Here is a 22,058-nt window from a genome sequence, read left to right as displayed (position 1 = left end):
TATGGCCATTAAGTCATTGACCAAAGACGTTGTTCAAGAAAGCACACCAAGGGATTAGGATCAGTTGTCGTGATAGTGTATTAAGGGGTTGGCTTCCGAGGACCTTCAAAGGTCGAAGTCCTTGGGGCTTTTTCTCTGATAGCCACCTCACAATTAACCTCAAAGGTGTTAAGGATAAGGGGAAAAGCCTAAGTAAGTTAACTGAGTTCTCAGGCACATACTTAACCACCTACACGCTTCCCCCGCCCATCCACCGTTAATTAGCTTACCCCGGACGGTCCAATCCTCCCAGCCACAACTGCTGTCAACGTCTTAGGACCCGCCCCTCCATGCACACTGGACCAATGGCTGAGCCCGGGGCGAATCCCTTGAGAGGGGGCGGGAGCGGGTTCCGGGTGGTAGGCGGAGCCTCACTGAGGACCCCGGGCTGGGCGCCGCCGCCGGCTCGTTTACCCTTTCCCTCAGCCGCCTCCTTTCAACCTTGTTCCCCTCGTCGGCGCGGCCTCTGGTGCAGCGGCGGCGGCGGCTCCCGTTCCTACCGCAGTTCTCTTCCCTCCTTCCCTCCCCGTCAGATCCCCGAGTTCGCCCACCATGGCTTTACTCACTGCGGCCGCCCGGCTCTTCGGAGCTAAGGTGAGCAACTAGGAGACAGCGCGCCGTCCCAGGGTGGGGCTGAGGGGACTGCAGGCCCACTAGCGCCGGGGTCTCCCTCCCCTACCCAGGCGCACCCCAGCGCATCTTAAAGGGGCCTTGCGCTTGGCTGGCCGCCAGCCCTGCGTGGCGCTCACAGGGTCACGTGCTTCACTGGCCTCCCGGCCCCTGGGGGTGTTGAGCTCTGCACGCCCCGGCCTGCGTTCTTGGGCCGGTGGGAAGGCCGGACCCAGCTGTCACCCTGCCTGTCTGGGGTGGAAGAGGCGGGGATGCTTGGCCTTGGAAAAAGAAGGAGTGGAGAACACAGGTGTTGTGTTCCGTTGGAGTTAGGGAAAGAGCCTGTTTGGAGGAAGGGGCGGGGTAAGAGAAGTGGCAGGGGTGAGCAGGTGTGCTCACTTTACCCCTGGGCCAGAGCTGGAGCCTTGGCTAATTTCGGCTTTTGCTTTGTAGAGAGGGCCTTGTCAGTTTCTGAACTGCCTGCTTCCATTTCCATTTCGCCAACCCAGTTATTTAAGCCTTTAGTGACCAAGCATAGCAGTTCCTGCTAGAGGAATGCTACTCGGGTCCTCTTTGTCCTTGGGACTGTTGCACTTACTCTTTATATAGGAGGAGCTTGGGTGGGGTGGAGCGCTTGTGTGAAAGCTTCTGCATGATTATCACATATGATTGGAGAAAAAAACGGAAAGGTTTTTCCCCCAAACCGCAGGCTGGCAAGTGAAGATATTGGGCAGGAAATAGTAATTCCAAGGTTACATGACCGGTCCTACTACTTGCTCACTCAGGTTTTGCTGTTGCTCTTAAGTCTGCTCTACCCAGGAAAGATTCCTCTTATTCTTTGGGGCCCCTTACTTGACTTTTGTTGCCGTTGGAATCAGGAATATTGTTGCAGGTAATGGTGCTTTCAGTTTCATATTGCCAAAATTACTTTTGTCTCTGGGTAACTTGGCTCTTTAAACAGAGAAACTGGTGTGCTGAGGGAGTCCCAGCCTTCTAATCCAAGCAGGGACAGTCGCACAAGTGACCTTGACTCCTGCAAAGAACTTATACTTTCTCTTCTGCAGACAGATTAAAGTTGCCAGCACCTGAGGGGAGGAAGGGAAACCTTAGAATTGTTTTGGCTTACTGTGTTATCTTGCATGGTTGGTGATAAGGTGAAGCATGTAGGATTTACAGGTTCTTCCAGGTACTCAGCAGCAAGGTGGAGGCTGATAATTTGGGAGATACTTGTCTTACCTGACGGTAGTTTCTTCCGCTGCCAGGGACCAGGGTAAGGAAGCCTCTTGGGAAATGAAGCAAGTTCTAGATAGTGTTTTGGCAGAATAGGGGACACTATAATTAGCTCATTCCAGAGCTGCTAACCCAGACCAGATAATCTAACCCTACAGTTTGAAAAAGCCTTTAGAATTTACGTTCGAATTTATTTTGCCCCTTAAACCTCTGAGGAAACTCAGAAAGCTTTTGGGTTGGGCTTCCCTGGTGGCGCAGTGGTTGAGAGTCCGCCTGCCGATGTAGGGGACACGGGTTCGTGCCCCGGTCTGGGAAGATCCCATATGCCGCGGAGCGGCTGCGCCCGTGAGCCATGGCCACAGAGCCTGCAGGCTCCGCAACGGGAGAGGCCAAAAAAAAAAAAAAAGAAAAGAAAGCTTTTGGGTTGACAGGGCTACCTAACTGTAGTGATCATTACTGTTTTGTTTACTTTCCTGTTAGAGACGGACCTGAGGATCCCAAAAACCTGTATATTGGGAGCCATTAGAAGGCTTTCGACCCTTAAAACTAATAAAGCCTATCAGATTGAGGAGTAGAAACTTTCTGAGATCTAAGCAGTTAACAGCTAGGATACCAAGAAGCCTTTCGGTTTGTCAGCATTGCTAGCACCTGCCTGAGCTTTCCAGATTAGTCTGCAGTACTCAATTTTACTTTTGCTAGTAAGGTAGGCTTTAGAAGGCAAAAATAGTCTTGTAGCCTGCTACTGTGATTCTCAAGGTCAGGTGTAGTTCTCTTTTCTGAGAAATTTTTTTGACCTTGCTAAGAGACACAAATACTAGTCATTGTTCTGTTGTTCCATCCTTCCCACTGTCAGGTAATTTAATGAACACCTGAGTTGGAGAGACCACCTCTTTCAGAGCCTTGAGATTATTTTGACTTCTTGTTTACCTGAATGAATTTCTACTAAGCAATGGCTTTAGTATTAGCTGTGGGTGCCTTAGCTTTGTGCTGTAAATACTGTCTTTTCATAGGTGATCTGGGTTGGGAATTAGAGTAGGGCCGCCAGTTAACTTTTGGATTCATGCCAAAGTGACTTAACCAACCCTAGTTGCTTCTTGTGTCATTGAGAATTGCTCCTCCAAGCTAGGATGTTTGATAACTTTGCGTAAATCAATCCAGAAGTGTTTCTAGATTATTCCTAGACTTTCTCAAGACTCTTAATACCCGTGATTCCTCTACAGCAGACGTACACCACTGCACATCTCTTCTATAAATCCTGGTCTGAAATTGGGTTCTACAAAACTGAGTCAGTTTTGTCCTGTGAAATGTTGGTTAGGCTTAAAGCCCCAAACTTTTAAGGGCAAGCACTCAAATCTCTTTGCCTTCATTTTGATTATCAGCCTACCCAAAGTAATGACAATTCCTTGACGCTTACTAGATGGACCAAAGATGAAAAATGGAGAATAAATCCTCATCATGTGCTAATGGTGGTATGATTGCATTTGTTCTTCCTAGTGGTCTTTAGATTGGTAGCAGGTGAATGCATGGGTGTGGGGAGGCATTGAGGTGAGCCGTGGTGAAGTGGATAATCAGAGAAGGGAAGGCTGGCATTCCTAGTTCTTAGAGTCCAAGTGGGCAGAAGGCAGGAAACCAGACTTGGTGGATCTCCCTAAAGCCACAGAGTAATTCCTTCTGCCCTCTTTTCGGTGCCCTATGTGATAGAGTTGAATAGGATTTGAGTGAAATTAAAAACAGTAGTGAGGCAGCTTTAGCAATGGCTCTTAGGATCTGACTGTCTTTCAGTTCTCCCTCAACTTGACTAAATTCCTATATTTCTTTTAACATGTTATCATTTTTTAAAATTAATTTTATTTATTTATTTTTGGCTGCATTGCGTCTTCGTTGCTGCACGTGGGCTTTCTCTAGTTGCAGCAGGAGGGGGCTACTCTTTGTTGTGGTGTGCGGGCTTCTCTTGTTGCAGAGCATGGCCTCTAGGTATGCGGGCTTCTCTTGTTGCAGAGCATGGGCTCAGTACTTGTGGCACATGGGCTGAGTTGCTCCACAACATGTGGGATCTTCCTGGACCAGGGCTCGAACCTGTGTCTCCTGCATTGGCAGGCAGGTTCTTAACCACTGCGCCCCAGGGAAGTCCTTAACATGTTATCATTTAAAAAGCTGTATGGGCTTCCCTGGTGGCGCAGTGGTTGAGAGTCTGCCTGCCGATGCAGGGGACACAGGTTCGTGCCCCGGTCCGGGAAGAGCCCACATGTCGCGGAGCGTCTGGGCCCGTGAGCCATGGCCACTGAGGCTGTGCGCCTGGAGCCTGTGCTCCGCAACAGGAGAGGCCACAGCAGTGAGAGGCCCACGTACCACAAAAAAAAAAAAAAAAAAAAAAGCTCCATAAGTAAGTTCACAGTGGGTGTTATCACCTGAGGTGCTTCTTCACATTGCGCATTCATGAATCCTATCTTCAGATTCTGATTCAGCAAAGGTGGGATGGATCTGGAAACTTGTATTTTTTCAAGTACCTCATTTGACTGCTTGGTGATCCCCTCCAGTTGGGCCAACTGTGTTTAATGTATATATGAAGCTTTGAATGTTTTGACTTTTTTTTTTTTTTAGTGATTATTTTAAATGACTTCAGAAATAACTATTCTAAGAAATAGTCAGATTTAGACTTCCTAGGCCTTTTTTTAAATGCCTTAGGAAAAGTTTCTTGTAAATCCCTGAAACAAAGCATTGTAAGAACTAGTAGAAGTGAGGGAACAGTTTCTAGTTCCTGAAAAAGTAGTACAGTGACAGATCCTATATACTTTATTCAGTAGTGTATGCTTAGTGTGCACATAAGAAGCAGATGTTCAGCAACTATTTGTTAAAGAACAGTAAGAATTTCTCTGAAAGGAAAATTAGGACTCGATTCTTTTCTGAGTCTGAATTGGTGTCCTTTCCCGTCTTCTTCACTGAATAATCAGCGAACCTTTAGCAAAGGGTCTGTTAGACAATGAGAGTTCGGCAGAATTATTAAGGAAACTCTTGTGAGTATGAAGGGCATCACAGTATGAAATCTGAAGATTGCTCAGGCTATTAAGTGGCCTGACCAAGTAGTGCAGGCAGACTTCCAATATCACCATTGTGAAACACAGATGTTAAATGGCTTTAGTTCTCTGACCTGGTTCTGGGGAGAGAGGAGCCTTTGTCCTATGTGTGTTCTTTTTCACTTAATGCAAGTTGTTTCTTCTGCATTGGAAGCCTTTGTAGCACAAGATTTTTCCTACAGTTATTAGTGAATTATATTTGCTTCATCAACTAAGCCAGTTCTGGCTTGGCAAGCTCTGATCTTTTGTTGATGAAGGACAAGGCTCTAATAAAATCAGGAGCATCTCTCACAAGTTTTTTTAAAATTTTTAAATTGAGGCATAGTTGATTTACAATATTATATTAGTTTCAGGTATACAACATAGTGATTCAACATTTTTTAGATTATACTCCATTTATAGCTATTATAATGTATTGGCTATATTCCCTGTGCTGTACAATATATCCTTGTAGCCTATTAATTTTATACACAGTAGTTTGTAATCTCACAAGTTTGTTGGAGCTCCTGGATATGTGGCAGGATATGTTCTGAATGTGCCTAGGATAGGGAATCAAAGGAAATTTGGCTTTTCCCATGTAGAGTAAGGGTCCTAGATGTGGATCGATGATGATAATAGGCTAGGAGGAATAAGAGAAATAACCACATTATTGAGTAAGTGCTTATCCAAATGGTATTCTACTGTTCCCAGAATTTGGGGGAGAAGGGAGTAGTTTGTTTTTGTTTTTTTTTGGCTGCGCTGGGTCTTCCTTGCAGTGCTTGGGCTTCTCTATGGGCTCCACAGTGCGTAGGCTCAGTAGTTGCGGTGCGCGGGCTTCTCTCTAGTTTGGCTCTCTAGTTGGGGTGCGCGGGCTCCAGAGCACACGGGCTCAGTAGTTGCAGCACACGGGTTTAGTTGCCCTGTGGCACGTGGGATCTTAGTTCCCCGACCAGGGATTGAACCCGCGTCCCCTGCTTTGGAAGGCAGATTCTTAACTACTGGACCACCAGGGAAGTCCCGAGAAGGGAGTAGTTTTAATTGATTTTTGTTAAGTGATTTCGCCAATACCCTATTCCAGAAATACCCTAAGTATTATAAGCAAGTCTTTGGCAGAATTTCCTGCATGTATTATTTGTCCTTTTCCTCCCTTGGCCCTTTAAGATAGAGGTTCCTTTAATTATATTTTTCCATCCTAGCATAGCACATTTGAGAGCTACAGCCCATTTCTATCAATAATAGCCAGCTCACTAAAAGAGTTATTGCAAGGGGTGGCAGCATATGAGGTTTGAAAATCCTTTTAGTGATTGCGATACCCCCATCCTGTAGAGAATCCTGGCTGTCAGACATTGTGAGCCAGGCCCTTATCTTCGGAAGTAGCTCTCTCCATTTCTCCCCATGAAGGAGCTGACCTATTGAGTGAGGTGACTCCCTGATTCACCTGACAGGTGCTGTTCCAGTAGGATGACTTTACACGTGGCATGCAACCAGAAGCCAAAAGCCCCGCTGCCACACCTCCAGAACTGGGGGAGGAGCTGGGAGGTGAAAGTTCAGGGATGACTCAGAGATTTGTAATCTGCCTGTTGCTTCTGTGAGTATAGCTTGGATGTACTATACAAAGCCATTTAGCAGCTTTCCTTGGCAGCCAGGAGTAGATGAAATGAGGTATGTAGCCTAGGGTATGACAGTCCTCTAACATCTCCTGTCTAGATTTGCCTGCTGGTGGGGATTATGGTTAGTTAAATTTGTTTCCTCTCCTTGAGACTCTTCTCTTGGTCAGGAGGCCCTTAGGAAATTGGGGCTTTATTTCCTGTTCTACAGCTAGAGGGAATTATCCATTCACCCCTTCCTCAGGCTTGACTGCCTCTTTCCTGGGATCCAACTCCACGAGAAAATTGTGACACGAGTTGGTAGGTAATAGGCCAACACATTTCTAAGAAACAAATATTTATTGATCTCAGCTATACAGAAGGCACTGTTCTAGATGCCTTCATGCAAATGATTTCATATAGTCTACTTGTCTACCCTGCAGCTGGCTTTGTTGTTACCAGTTTAGAGCTGTGAAAATTGAAACTAGAAGTTAGGTCATACAGCCATGGTAGCACAGCAGGATAGTGGCAGAACCTGGATTTAGGACTTGACCCTTGATAACACCATATCCCAGGCTCTTTATATTCTACCCTTCTGCTTCCTTGCTTAATGCTTTAAACCATGGATGTTTCTTAAACTTTATTGTTCATAGGAATCACTTAGTGAGTTTGTTAAACTGGAGATTTGGATTCAGTAGGTCTGAGGTGAGGCCCAAGATTCTGCATGTCTGACAAGCTCCAAGTAATGCTTGTATTGCAGGCTAGGCATTCATATTTTAAATAGCAAGGCTTTTGAGTACCTTTACATATATGTCCTTGTTGGAGCCTTAGAATCAGACTTTGAGCTAAGTAGCTTGAGTGTTATCCTAAATGTGGAGAGGGAAAGGGAAACAGTAGTTAGTTGTTTGCTTTGGATGTCTCAGTTATTTAGTAATGGAGCTGGGACTAGAACCCAAATTTCCTTTCCTAATTCCAAGGCATGTGCTTTGTGCTCTGTCTTCTACATCATTAGATAAAGTTGTCCTAACTTGAATTTTTCCTATTGTAGCCTTTTGGGCGGTCATATCAATGAATTGCTGCTTTTAAAATCCTTCATATTTCTTTAGTTTTTTCCCTAGGTTGCAGGGTGAGCTAAAATATGACTAAATTTGACATTGAAGGGTGCTAGAAAGTGGCCATACTATTTAATTTTCTACATTTATTATATAACAAATACAGAGCACTTGCGTGTGTCAGGCATGGTTTTAAGTAAATATTGACCTAATTAATTTTCATAGCAATGCTTTGAGGTAGGTACTATTACTGTTCCCATTTTACAAATATTTTCTCAGGTCCTTTCTCTCTCTCTCTCTCTCTCTCTCTCCCCCTCCCCCCCTCCACCTCCCCCTCTCCCCCTCCCCCCTCCCCCTCTCTCCCTCTCTCCCTCTCCCCCTCTCCCCCTCTCCCCCTCTCCCCCTCTCACCCTCTCACCCTCTCTCCTTCTCTCCTTCTCCTTCTCCTTCTCCTTCTCCTTCTCCTTCTCCTTCTCGGACCCATATAATGCGAATGTTGGTGCGTTTAGTGTTGTCCCAGAGGTCTCTGAGACTGTCCTCATTTCTTTCCATTCTTTTTTCTTTATTCTGTTCTGTGGCAGTGATTTCCACCATTTTGTCTTCCAGCTTGCTTATCCGTTCTTCTGTCTCACTTATTCTGCTACTGATTCCTTCTAGTGCATTTTTTATTTCAGTTATTGTATTGTTTATTTGTTCTTTAGTTTTTCTAGGTCTTTGTTAAACATTTCTTGTATCTTCTTGATCTGTGCCTCTATTCTTTTTCCAAGATCTTGGATCATCTTTACTATCATTACTCTGAATTCTTTTTGGGTAGATTGTTCTCATTTTACAGATAAGGAAATTGAAGCACAGAAAGATTAAATGACTTGGCTAGGGTCACACAGCCAGAAATGTAGTAGGAACACAATATACTAGCTTTATTCTATAGCTACATAGCCACGCTCTCCACAAACTAGCATTGCTTTGCAAATTGGAGATCTGGCTAAGAAGTGTTGCTGATGGAGGTTAGGGACAGTTGAGATCAGCTCTCCTTAAATTACTTTTGAGGTGCCTCATTAAATGGCAAAGACACTCTCTACAAAGGAAATTAAGACTTTGCTGGTGGTGGAAGTGGGGTGATAGTTTAGTTGCAAGTTCCTCTTCCCCAACCATTCCTTTAAAGTAGCATTCATATAAAAAGATCTGAGAATTGACTATAACTAAGCAGCAGTCATGACCTATCTGACACCTTTAAATGATGTTTCATTCTTACAGCCTTGTTAGGTGACCTTCCACCCTTTTCTTTCCGATTTCTTTTTTTCTTTTTTTTACCTTAAATGAAGTAAAAGGAGAGGGAAGCTCATTGATTCTAGTAGTTCTCTCTCACAAGGGGAAAAAACTGTTTTTGTCTGGCTCTCATTCTGTCTGCTGAGCTTGGATAGATTTTTTTCTTTTGTCTAAGATTTAACTTAGTACTATTCTTCTTATAATCCTTCCTCTTGCCAATGAAGCAGCCAGCCATTACAGAAACTTCAGCATGATTTAGAAGTGGAAAAATTATCATTATGGAGAGATTTCAACTTCTTTTTTCTCTATGATGGTATGTTTCCCTATAGCCTCTTTAAAAACAAAACAGAAACACAACAACCAACTACCCACAATTAAAAGGTCTGTTGAGTGCTGATGTGGTCTCTGGGAGATAGGGCCTCTATTATAGGGAATCTGTGGGACCATGGAGCATGGAATAGCTTGAACATGGTTAGCACTGTAGAACAATAGTTTGAACTTATTCGCAGGTTTTCCCTTGTTCACTTTTTGGTGACTAGTAAGAAAAAGGAAAGTTCTTTTTTTTTTTTTTAATTAATTTATTTGGCTGCCTTGGATCTTCGTTGCAGCACGCAGGATCTTCGTTGAGGCATGCGGGATCTTTAGTTGTGGCATGCAGACTCTTTTAGTTGCGGCATATGGGATCTAGTTCCCTGACCAGGGATTGAACCCAAGCCCCCTACATTGGGAGCGTGGAGTCTTAGCCACTGGACCACCAGGGAAGTCCCCAGGAACGTTATTTCTTGAGTGCTGCGTCTGGCTCCCACGCGCCCTGTGTAAGATGAAAAGGCTAAAGGGCTGTTTGTGCTGCGTGCTTTCTGCCCAAATGGTCCTCAGTGAGCTAGAGGAGATGGTTTAGGAAGGTAATGAAAGGAGTTGCAGGCAGCCCTGGTTAACAAGTTGAGGTGTTCCCCCTTTGTTTTAGGGCCATATTCTCTTGTTTTCTGCTCTCTGAATTTAGCTTTGGATTGATTCTTTTTAAAATAACATTTTCTGAAGGGTCTCTTCCCTTTTCATTTCTCCCTCCTGCCCCAACAGAAAGAGGGGTACTAACTTCTAAAAAGCCTCAGGCCCTACTAACTCTCACCTTAGGCATGTAGTGTTTTGGAATTTATACAGTAACACTAGTTCAAATGATTTTCAGCACGACCAGACAGCAATGCAATACAGTCAGCTCTTTGTGGGTTCTGCATCTGCGGGTTCTGCATCCACAGGTTCTGCGTCTGTGGGTACAACCAACTGTAGATCAAAAATATTAAAAAAAAAAAAATTCAGAGAGGTTTCCCTGGTGGCGCAGTGGTTAAGAATCCACCTGCCAATGCAGGGGACACGGGTTTGAGCCCTGGTCCAGGAAGATCCCACATGCCATGGAGCAACTAAGCCCGTGCACCACAGCTACTGAGCCTGCGCTCTAGAGCCCACGTGTCACAACTACTGAAGCCCACATTCCTAGAGCCCATGCTCCGCAACAAGAGAAGCCACTGCAATGAGAAGCCCGCGCACTGCAACAAAGAGTAGCCCCTGCTCACCACAACTAGGGAAAGCCTGCGTGCAGCAACAAAGACCCAATGAAGTCAAAATTAAATAAATTAAATAAATTAAAAATTCCAGAAAGTTCCAAAAAGTAAAACTTGAATTTGCCACGTGCTGACAACGATTTGCATAATATTTACTTTGTATTTACAACTATATAGCATTTATAGTGCATTAGGTATTGTAAGTAATTTAGAGGTGATTTTAAAGTATATGGAAGAGGGGCTTCCCTGGTGGCTCACTGGTTAAGAATCCGCCTGCCAATTCAGGGGACATGGGTTCAAGCCCTGGTCTGGGAAGATCCCACATGCCGCGGAGCAACAAAGCCCGTGTGCCACAACTACTGAGCTTGCCCTCTAGAGCCCGTGAGCCACAGCTACTGAAGCCTGCGTGCCTAGAGCCCGTGCTCTACAACAAGAGAAGCCACCGCAATGAGAAGCCCATGCACCGCAACAACAAGTAGCCCCTGCTTGCCGCAACTAGAGAAAGCATGCACGCAGCAAGGAAGACCCAACACAGCCAAAAATTAAATAAATAAATAAATAAATTTTTAAAAAAAGTATGTGGAAGGGGACTTCCCTGGTGGTGCAGTGGTTGAGAATCTGCCTTTCAATGCAGTGGACACGGGTTCGAGCCCTGGTCTGGGAAGATCCCACATGCCGCAGAGCAACTGGGCCCGTGAGCCACAATTACTGAGCCTGCGCGTCTGGAGCCTGTGCTCCGCAACAAGAGAGGCCGCGATAGTGAGAGGCCCACACACCACGATGAAGAGTGGCCCCCGCTTGCCACAACTAGAGAAAGCCCTCGCACAGAAATGAAGACCCAACAGCCATAAATTAATTAATTTTAAAATAATAATAAAATAAATAAATTTAAAAAAAAAGAAAAAGTATATGGAAGGCGACTTCCCTGGTGGTGCAGTGGTTAAGAATCCGCCTGCCACAAGAATATACCATGGAGAAAAGACAGCCTCTTCAATAAGTGGTGCTGGGAAAACTGGATAGTTACATGTAAAAGAATGAAATTAGAACACTCCTTAACACCATACACACAAAAAAAACTCAAAATGGATTAAAGACTTAAATATAAGGCCAGACACTATAAAACTCTTAGAGGAAAACAGGCAGAACACTCTGACATAAATCACAGCAAGATCCTTTTTGACCCACCTTCTAGAGAAATGGAAATAAAAACACAAATAAACAAATGGGACCTAATGAAACTTAGAAGCTTTTGCACAGCAAAGGAAACCATAAACAAGATGAAAAGACAACCCTCAGAATGGGAGAAAATATTTGCAAATGAAGCAACTGACCAAGGATTAATCTCCAAAATTTACAAGCAGCTCATGCAGTTCAATATCAAAACAACAGACAACCCAATCCAAAAATGGGCAGAAGACCTAAATAGTCATTTCTCCAAAGAAGATATACAGATTGCCAAGAAACACACGAAAGGATGCTCAACATCACTAATCATTAGAGAAATGCAAATCAAAACTACAGTGAGGTATCACCTCACACCAGTCAGAATGGTCATCATCAAAAAATCTACAAACAACAAATGGTGGAGAGGGTGTGGAGAAAAGGGAACCCTCTTGCACTGTTAGTGGGAATGTAAATTGATACAGCCACTATGGAGAACAGTATGGAGGTTCCTTAAAAAATTAAAAATGGAACTACCATACGACCCAGCAATCCCACTAATGGGCATATACCCTGAGAAAACCATAATTCAAAAAGAGTCATGTACTACAAGGTTCATTGCAGCTCCATTTACAATAGCCAGGACATGGGAGCAACCTGGTTCATTGCAGCTCCATTTACAATAGCCAGGACATGGGAGCAACCTAAGTGTCCATCGACAGATAAATGGATAAAGAAGATGAGGCACATGTATACAATGGAATATTACTCGGCCATAAAAAGAAATGAAATTGAGTTATTTGTAGTGAGGTGGATGGACCTAGAGTCTGTCATACAGAGTGGGGTAAGTCAGAAAGAGAAAAACAAATCCTGTATGCTAACACATATATATGGAACCAAAAAAAAAAAAAAAAAATGGTTCTGAAGAACCTAGGAGCAGGACAGGAATAAAGACACAGATGTAGAGAATGGACTTGAGGACACGGGGAGGGGGAGGGGTAAGCTGGGACGAAGTGAGGGAGTGGCATGGACTTATATATACTGCCAAATGTAAAATAGCTAGTGGGAAGCAGCCACAGGGAGATCAGCTCAGTGCTTTGTGACCATCTAGAGGGGTGGGATAAGGAGGGTGGGAGGGAGACGCAAGAGGGAAGAGATATGGGGATATATGTATATGTATAGCTGACTCACTTTGTTATAAAGCAGAAACTAACACGCCATTGTAAAGCAATTATACTCCAATAAAGATGTTTAAAAAAAAAAAAAAAGAATCCGCCTGCCAGTGTGGGGGACACAGGTTCAAGCCCTGCTCCGGAAAGATCCCACATGCTGCGGAGCAACTAAGCCCATGCGCCACAACTACTGAGCCTGCACTCTAGAGCCCACGTGCCACAACTACTGAGCCTGCGTGCCACAACTACTGAAGCCCATGCGCCTAGAGCCCTGCTGTGCAACAAGAGAAGCCATCACAATTAGAAACCTGCGCACCGCAACGAAGAGTAGCCCCCACTCACCCGCCACTAGAGAAAGCCCGTGCGCAGCAACGAAGTATATGGAAGGATGTGCTTATTAGGTTATATGCAAATACTACAACATTTTATATAAAGAACTTGAGCTTCCTCGGATTTTGGCTATCTGTTGGGGGTAGGGGGTCCTGGAACCAATCCCCCCTTGAATACTGAGGGATGACTGTAGTTACTAGAAAAGGTGTCTCTGACCTTTTGGTGAAAGGAGGAGAAATGTAGACTTTCTCCACAGTTTGTGTGTGTGTGTGTATGTGTGTGTGTGTGTAATCTTTAGTTTGCATGGTGCTTCCACATCCATTGTAATTTAATTGTCACAAGGCAACCCTGTGAGATGTGTGGTAGGTATCAGCACCATTTTATAGATGAGGACACTGGGGCTTATTTTGACAATACCATTTTATCTTCAAAATAATCTTGTGGGGACTTCCCTGGTGGTCCAGTGCTTAAGACTCCATGCTGTAATGCAGGGGGCACAGGTTCGATCCCTGGTCCAGGAACTAAGATCCCACGTGCTGCTCACAGCCAAAAAATAAAAAAGAGAGAAAAAAAATCTTGTGAAGAAAAGTCAACCTCCTTGCCTCAGTCCTTACAACTTGGTAGTAGTATAACTGGTTGTCTTTTTCTTTTTTTTTAAACACTACAAGTTAGGTATTATTTTTATTTTTGTTTATTTATTTGGCAGTGCTCGGTCTTCATTACGGTGTGCAGGCTTCTCTAGTTGTGGTACACGGGCTCAGTAGTTGTGGTGTGCAGGCTCTCTAGTTGTGGCCTGAGGTCTTAGTTGCCCTGTAGCATGTGGGATCTTAGTTCCCCAACCAGGGATCGAACCTGTGTCCCCTGCATTGGAAGGTGGATTCTGGACCACCAGGGAAGTCCCTGGTTGTCTTTTTCAAAGGCAGTGTTGAACTTTCTGTTGCAACTCAGCAATCTTCATAGAAAGTTGTTTTTCTTGGGGGGGAAAATCTATCTTTAAACATAGCCTAGCTACACTATTTATATTTACAATTGCCAAGATATGGAAGCCACCTAAGTGTCCATCAAGAGATGAATGGATAAAGAAGCAGTGTTGTATATATACAATGGAATACTACTCAGCCATAAAAAAGAGTGAAAATTTGCCATTTGCAGCAATATGGATGGAGTTGGAGTATATTATGCGAGTGAAATAAGTCACAGAAAGACAGATACTGATCACTTATATGTGGAATCTAAAAAAGAAAACTAGTGACTATAACAAAAAAGAAAAAGACACTGATATAGAGGATAAACTATAGTGGTACAGTGTGGGGAGGGGAAAGATGGGGTAGGGGGTTAAGAGATCCAAACTAAGTATAAAATAAACTATAAGGATATATTGTACAGCACAGGGAATATAGCCAGTATTGTATAATAACTATAAATGGAATATAACCTTTAAAAATTAATCCAAAAAAAAATTGTGAATCAGGGCACTTCCCTGGTGGTCAGTGGTAAAGAATCCACCTCCAATGCAGGGGACGTGGGTTCGATCCCTGGTCAAGGAACTAAGATCCCACATGCTGTGGGGCAACTAAGCCCGCGTGCCACAACTACTGAGCTCGCGCGCCTCAACTAGAGCCCATGTGCCTCAAACTACAGAGCCCACACGCCTCAAACTGCAGAGCCCACGCACCCTGGAGCCTATGTGCCACAACTAGAGAAGAGAAAACCCGCAGGCCACAGCTAGAGAGAAGCCCGCGCACCACAACAAAGAGCTCTCACGCTACAACGGAAGATCCTGGGTGCCGCCTCTAAGACCCAGTGCAGCCAAAAATAAATAATAAATCTTTTTTTAAAAAATTGTGAATCACTATGTTGTATACCTGAAACTTATATAATGCAGTACATCAACTATACCTCAATTTAAAAGAAAAAATTCCTTTGGTACAGGTGTGTAGGTGATAAACTCTCAGCTTTTGTTTACCTGAAATGTCTTTATTTCACCCCCTTTAAGATTTCTTCCTCACCTGGGTACACAACTCTAGCTTAGTAATTATTTTCTCTCAATATTTTAAAGATAATTTACCAGTTTTCTAGTTTCCACTGCAGTTGTTGAGCAGTCTGTTGGTTGTTGCTTTGTAGATATTCTGTTTTTTCTGTGCTTTTTCCAGGAGCATATCAGGTAGTGTTGTAAAAGGCTGCTTCCACCTGTGGGCTCTCCTAGACTGGAGAGGTTGAAGTGTTGCCAAAAGGCTAGGTGCTGAAGAAACCTTACCAGCTGGGTTAAGTAATTGATCAGTTTCCTCATTTGCTTTTCTCAGAGCTCTTGTCGACTAGAGTGGGATGGACTGGGTACTTTAACAACTGCCTCTCTGACATTTCTTCTGTGCCTAACAAACCCAGCCGTAGAACCCAGGTTATGGGAGAGTCTCTTCAGGGAATGCTAATGAAGCTGTTGCTTCCAGACTGGTAACTCTTTCCAGGTTGCTCGAGGCCTTTTATAGCTTTCTTATGTCAGACTGTCCTTAGAGGCTAAAATGAAGAGAGGTTGAGTCACTGTAACTCCTTTTTAATACATAGGAGGGAGGACAATTGCATAAGGTTTTGTGTTTTCTTTGCAGAATGCATCCTGTCTTGTTCTTGCTGCCCGGCATGCCAGTGCTTCTTCCACGGTAAGGTTTGGAAAAGAGGACTGAGAATCATTGAGGCAGTTTGACCCTGGGATGGGGAGGGGTGGTGGGCTACTACTCAGCCTCTCATCATTATCCTGAGTATCTCCTGGAGGTTTCCAGTTGTTATTATTGTTACAAGTATTATCACTACTACTACTTTAAGATAGCTGAAGCACTGTGGACATGATAAGGACTGTCGGGTTTTGGCTGGGAAAAGTAGCTCTGTAATGTACTTCAACAAAAGTACCATTCTCTTCAGTGACTATCTGTCCCATACAAGGAAATGTTGGAGCTTATGGTATTGGTTAGAAATTAGACTATTCTTAAGTTTATAATTTAATGGCAGTAAGTAATTCACATTATTGGGCAACCATCATCACTATTCATGGCCAAAACTTTTTCATCTTCCCGAATTGAAACTGTACCCATTAAACAACTCCCCATTCCCTTCTTGCTATGCCTAATTTTACCCTCATCTGTATAGAGAAGTTGACCAGACTTCCCTGGCAGGTAGAGAAAGTCAAATTCTAAAAAGCAGTCTTAACATACCTACTTTGCAGAAATCTAATCAATATTTTGATCATCACTTAGCCTCTCTACTTCTCGTTTTAGAATTTGAAAGACATATTGGCTGATCTGATACCTAAGGAGCAGGCCAGAATTAAGACCTTCAAACAGCAACATGGCAAGACGGTGGTGGGCCAAATCACTGTGGACATGGTAAGGGTTGTAGCGTTTTGCCTGCAAAAAGTAGCTCTGTAATATGCTTCAACAAAAGTACCATCCTCTTCACTGATTGTTCGAAGCAGTCTGTCCCATATAAGGAAATGTTGAAGCTTATGGCGTTTGTTAGAAATTAGACTATTCTTTTCTATAAATTTAATAGTTGAGGCTAACCTAATTCATGTATGGGAGGGATAAATGAAGTTTTTATTCCTCTTCCCAACCCCTTAGCTTTTGGGCCCAAGGCTCTCTGTCTTTGAGTTGATGCTGTGCTGATCATCCAGTTAAACCACAGCTCTAGCAGGCCTTCTAGAACAGCTTTAGGATCGTTTCTTCTTCAGTCCTAAGAGTCTAAGCAGCTCAGATGATAATTTCACAACAGTGTTTAGCCATTGGTCTCCATCTCCTTTCCCTACAGTCATTCCCATTCTTTTTACTTCGGTTGGTGGGAATGAGGGGATAAAAGTGGGCAGGAGAAAAAACAATAAGAAAAGGGACCAGAGGCAAAAATACTAACTAAAGGTAGTGATTTCTCAACTTAAAAAAATCATTTCCAGCGTTAGCAGTCTTCCTTTCAAAGTTCCATTCTATAGTAAGTTAACTCCTCAGAAATCTTCCCCCAAATGAAGTCTTGCAAGTCAGAGAATAAATTTCCTCTCCCAGATCCCATGAAGCACTAACAAGCTCTAGCCTGAATTATTCAGACAACTGGTTACATCCTCTTCTTTTCTTTAGATGTATGGTGGCATGAGAGGCATGAAGGGATTGGTATATGAAACATCAGTTCTTGATCCTGATGAGGTAAGAGACCCTCATATCAATCACTAATAATCACTGATTTTACTGACCATTGTGCACACCATGGATTAGACCAGCAGTCCCCAACCTTTTTTTGCACCAGGGACCAGTTTTTTGGAAGACAGTTTTTCTGCGGATGGGTCAGGGGTGATGGTTTCTGGATGATTCAAGGGCATTACATTTATTGTGCACTTTATTTCTATTATTATTACATTGTAATATATAATGAAATAATTATTCAACTCACCATAATGCTGACAGGAGGCGGAGCTCAGGCAGTAATGCCAGTGATGGGGAGTGGCTGTAAATACAGGTGAAGCTTCACTCGCTCGCCTGCCGCTCACCCCCTGCTGTGCAGCCTGGTTCCTAACAGGCCGTGGACCAGCACCGGGGTTCTGGGGACCTCTGGCTTAGACCACTAAGGGTGTGGAGAACAAAATAAAGCACCTACCTGTATATTTTGGAAGGTGAAAATAGGTATATATGGAATAACTGAAGAGCGAGTTTACCTTTTTAATATATCAACTAGTAAAACTAAAAGTACAAAGCAGGAGTAAGTTACCTAAAGATTTGCTCTTTAAAAGTTCTAACTTGGGCTTCCCTGATGGCGCAGTAGTTGAGAGTCCGCCTGCCGATGCAGGGGACATGGGTTCGTGCCCCGGTCCGGGAAGATCCCACATGCCACGGAGCGGCTGGGCCCGTGAGCCATGGCCGCTGAGCCTGCGCGTCCAGAGCCTGTGCTCCGCAACGGGAGAGGCCACAACAGTGAGAGGCCCGCGTACCGCAAAAAAAAAAAAAAAAAAAAAGTTCTAACTTGTTGACAGGTCTGATGAAAGTGGGATCAGTCAATTATGTGACTTTGAGGCTAACAAACTTACGAGTTGTAATCCTTACTCTTCTCCCTCAAGGGCATCCGTTTTCGAGGCTACAGTATCCCTGAATGCCAGAAAGTGCTGCCCAAGGCTAAGGGTGGGGAAGAACCCCTGCCAGAGGGATTATTTTGGCTGCTGGTAACTGGACAAATCCCAACAGAGGAACAGGTAAGCAGAAGGACACTAGCGCTTCTCATTCACCTCCTTCTTTGCCTTTTTCTAATCTCAGACACTGAATCCTGATCTGGTTATGGGTGGTAGTTTATAGAGGGGAAGGAATCAGAGCAGAGTTCTGCTGTATACGTGGACTGTATTGAATTCTCTTGGATTTTCTTTACTTAGAGGTCACTGTCTTTTTTTTTTTTTTTTTTTTTTAATTTTGGCTGTACGGCACAGCTTGCAAGATCTTATTTCCCCGGAATTGAACCTGGGCCCCCAGCAGTGAGAGTGCCGAGTCGTAACCACTAGACCGCCAGGGAATTCCCATTGTTTTTTAATTTCTCTTCTTTTTGTTTTTTCCTTGCCTCGTGTTTTGAACAATGTCTCCCTTTCACAGGTATCTTGGCTCTCAGAAGAGTGGGCAAAGAGGGCAGCTCTGCCTTCCCATGTGGTCACCATGCTGGACAACTTTCCCACTAATCTACACCCCATGTCTCAGCTCAGTGCAGCCATTACAGCTCTCAACAGTGAAAGCAACTTTGCCCGAGCATATGCAGAGGGTATCAACCGAACCAAGTACTGGGAGGTAGGAAACTTTGCTGTGATGATTGATGTTTGATGGAGATCCAAAGGACTTGAGTGTGAAGGAAGAAAAAGGAATGTAGAATCCTTCGGAAAATTACTACCCTGAGTTATGCCAGAAACTCATTTAAAAGAATTTTACTGTAGGCTTGCTTTTTATCCGTCTTTGGAATTACAAAGATAAATGAAGCATGCTTTCTATCACCAAGGTTATTGATTTAGTTAGGGTGATATACACATAAAAAAGAAACTATGGGCTTCCCTGGTGGCACAGCGGTTGAGAATCCGCCTGCCAATGCAGGGGACATGGGTTCGAGCCCTGGTCCAGGAGGATCCCACATGCCACGGAGCAACTAGGCCTGTGTGCCACAACTACTGAGTTGCGCACCACAGCTGCTGAGCCTGCATGTCACAACTATCGAGGCCCATGTGCCTAGAGCCCATGCTCCACAACGAGAGAGGCTGCTGCAGAGAAGCCCGCACACCACAATGAAGAGTAGCCCCCGCTCGCCGCAGCTAGAGAGAGCCTGTGCACAGCAGTGAAGACCCAGTGCAGCCAAAAATAAATATAAATAAAATAAATCAATTTATTTAAAAAAAAAAAAAAGAAACTACAATTCAGTAATCTTGCTGGAATAGAGGTGTGTACACTGTGCTGTTGGAACATTGAAAAAGATGTGACTTAACTGCAGAGCCCCCGAGGAAAGTTTTGCAGAGTAGTCTCACTCTGGCCCCAAAGGGTCCCTTCTTCTTCTCTTCAAATAAGGAGAACCATTCATTCATTCATTCATTCATTCATTTCTGCGTTGGGTCTTTGTTGCTGTGCACAGGGTTTCTCTAGTTGCAGTGAGCAGGGGCTACTCTTTGTTGTGGTGCACAGGCTTCTCATTGTGGTGGCTTCTTGTTGTGGAGCATGGGCTCTAGGCGCTCGGGCTTCAGTACTTGTGGCACGCAGGCTCAGTAGTTGTGGCACGTGGGCTTAGTTGCTCCACAGCATGTGGGATCTTCCCAGACCAGGGCTCACACCCGTGTCCCCTGCATTGGCAGGTGGATTCTTAACCACTGCGCCACTGGGGAAGTCCCCAGATAAGGAGAACCCTGAGAATTTGGAAGAATGGCAGCTAAGGCAACTCTGGAGGCTAGGAGGACTAATGCCAGTCAGCCACAGTTTGGACTAACCCACTCAAGATACCTGTCAGGAGTGGAAGGGTGGTTAGTATCCTGGAAGTAGGATCCAAAAAGCAAATGAGCTTTATTCTCTGAAAATGAAATGTGATCTTAATAGTTCGGCCTCTGTGGTTAGAGTATGAGAACATTGTTGGGCCTTGTCCTAGCGCATAGGACATAATTCCTTCCATCCTCTTTCCATACCCCACATACTCACAAACACTGGGTAAAGTACAATTTATCTGGCCAAGTTTACAGAAGGACATCTCATTTTCTTTTGTTTCTTATTTAGAGACAGGTAGTATAGGAACAGAAAAGTTCCTTTCTGCAAAGCAGATACACTAAAGGATTTTTGACCAGGAGAAGGTCCCCAAAGAGTTCACTATGAGGCAAGGCACAGAGTAGCATGGCCCACTGGTCTGATGAAATCTCCTTGGGGTTTTGGCAAATCCCACTTCATTGGATTGGTCAATATTTATTCAGTGCCAACTGTGTATAGAGAATTGTGTTTGCTGTTGGGGGAAAGAGGGAAAGTTTGCAATTGATACTAGTCTGGTTGGCTTTGAGGAGGAAGGTATAGGAATGATGCAAACTAAACCTATTCACAAGCATTTATAAAGTCACACATCAGCAGGTTCAGAAGGTTGTATAAACTGAATATGTTGCTTTTCATTTTCTTTTTAAAATACTGTTCAAGTAATTGTTATCTGTGTGGGTCACCATAACAGAAAAGGTTAAATCAAGGCAAACAGTTCTTCTATTTTAAAACTTGTCTTTTAGAAATTGACCACTCAGAAGTGCCTGTTACTTCTTACAGTGCTGTTGTGTTGCCTGTTGTAGAGTTCTTCATACCTTGCAGTAAATACCTATAAGATATTTCCCAGGCATCCAAACATGCTGCATTGCTTCACACTGTCCTTTATTGAGTCAGGAAAATGAATCTTGTTCTTCTCTGCTTGCTATTGCCTCCATTTCAGTGTACAGCCATTGATTGGTTGTCCTGCCACCTCTTTGTGAGATATCATCTGAGGGTGGCTGTCTTGAGGTGAACATTGTATTTCAGGACTTTGCCAACCTGGAGAGTGTTTCTAAGCAATACTGATATATCTGTCAGCCTCAGGATGTGCATCTAATAAGTTCACACTGAACAAAAATTAGCACCAGTAACTGCTTTAGTGGAGCTTGGTGCTCTTTTGCTGCCATATCCTATCTCTCTCAAAGATCAGACATGCTATTTCAGTTTAGTTCTCTGTCTTGGTTAATTTAACCATGTTACTTTAGTAGAATTACATGACAGCATTCAGCTGGTTATTTCTGTTTAAAAATTTATGTTAAGGAGTATATGTGATCTAATTCTCTACTAGAATCATCAGTTCATGCTGTTTTTTACATACACCTCAAGAGGATGATCTTCCTACAACTTTCCTTCCGTAACAGTTTACATGACTTTAGATAAATAGTGTAATCTATTGAGGTGAAAAAGTTACATCTATTACTAATTTACTAATTGACTTAACTTCACTCGTGACTAGGAGATTACTCTGATGCACCAGCTGTTTAATTATGAAGTAGCCTTAAGATATTGTTGAATTGGGTAAAATCTGCAAAGTAGCTGACAGATGAGGTTTTTCTAGTAAGGCATATGAACAGTATATGTAGGTTTTGAAGCTGTTTAATCTATAATAAAATCATCATCCCAACACCTAACAACTCTTGAAAACATGCCAAATATTAGCTTAAATGTTTTATATTCATTATCTGATTTAATCATCAGAACAGCCCCATGAGGTAGATGTCACTGATGTCATTTTACTGAATGGGAAAGCTGAAGATTAGAGAAAATAAGTAGCTTGCCTAGGGTCATGCAGCTAGTAACTGGTAGACAGCAGATTGAGACTTGAGTTTGCTTCACTCTAGGGTCTCTTCACCATTAATACTGTATCTCCTCTTTTTCTGTGTCTTCTTTATAATGACTGATAGCTGACACAACATTGTAAGTCAACTATACTCCAATAAAGATTTTTTTTAAATGACTGATAGCTAAATACT

The 22,058-nt window shown here is 43.6% G+C and overlaps 1 protein-coding gene across 1 annotated transcript in view; it reads left to right on the top strand.

Annotated features, from left to right (window-relative positions):
* Positions 1-367: 367 nt before the first annotated feature.
* Positions 368-22,058, top strand: part of CS (citrate synthase) — a 28,472-nt gene continuing 6,781 nt past the window's right edge. The window contains exons 1-6 of the mRNA XM_029205341.1: positions 368-633; positions 15,658-15,708; positions 16,321-16,428; positions 17,167-17,232; positions 18,138-18,269; positions 18,658-18,846. Coding sequence (XP_029061174.1) covers positions 592-633; positions 15,658-15,708; positions 16,321-16,428; positions 17,167-17,232; positions 18,138-18,269; positions 18,658-18,846 — 588 coding nt within the window. The 5' untranslated portion in view covers positions 368-591. The remainder of the gene's footprint in view (positions 634-15,657; positions 15,709-16,320; positions 16,429-17,166; positions 17,233-18,137; positions 18,270-18,657; positions 18,847-22,058) is intronic.

This window comes from Monodon monoceros, unplaced genomic scaffold (assembly GCF_005190385.1).
Source record: "Monodon monoceros isolate NGI ecotype Baffin Bay Population unplaced genomic scaffold, NGI_Narwhal_1 Super_Scaffold_6, whole genome shotgun sequence".
NCBI classification, from domain to species: Eukaryota; Metazoa; Chordata; class Mammalia; order Artiodactyla; family Monodontidae; genus Monodon; species Monodon monoceros.
The sequence above is the reverse complement of the archived record's forward strand: the minus strand, read 5'-3'. Positions and strand labels throughout refer to the sequence as shown.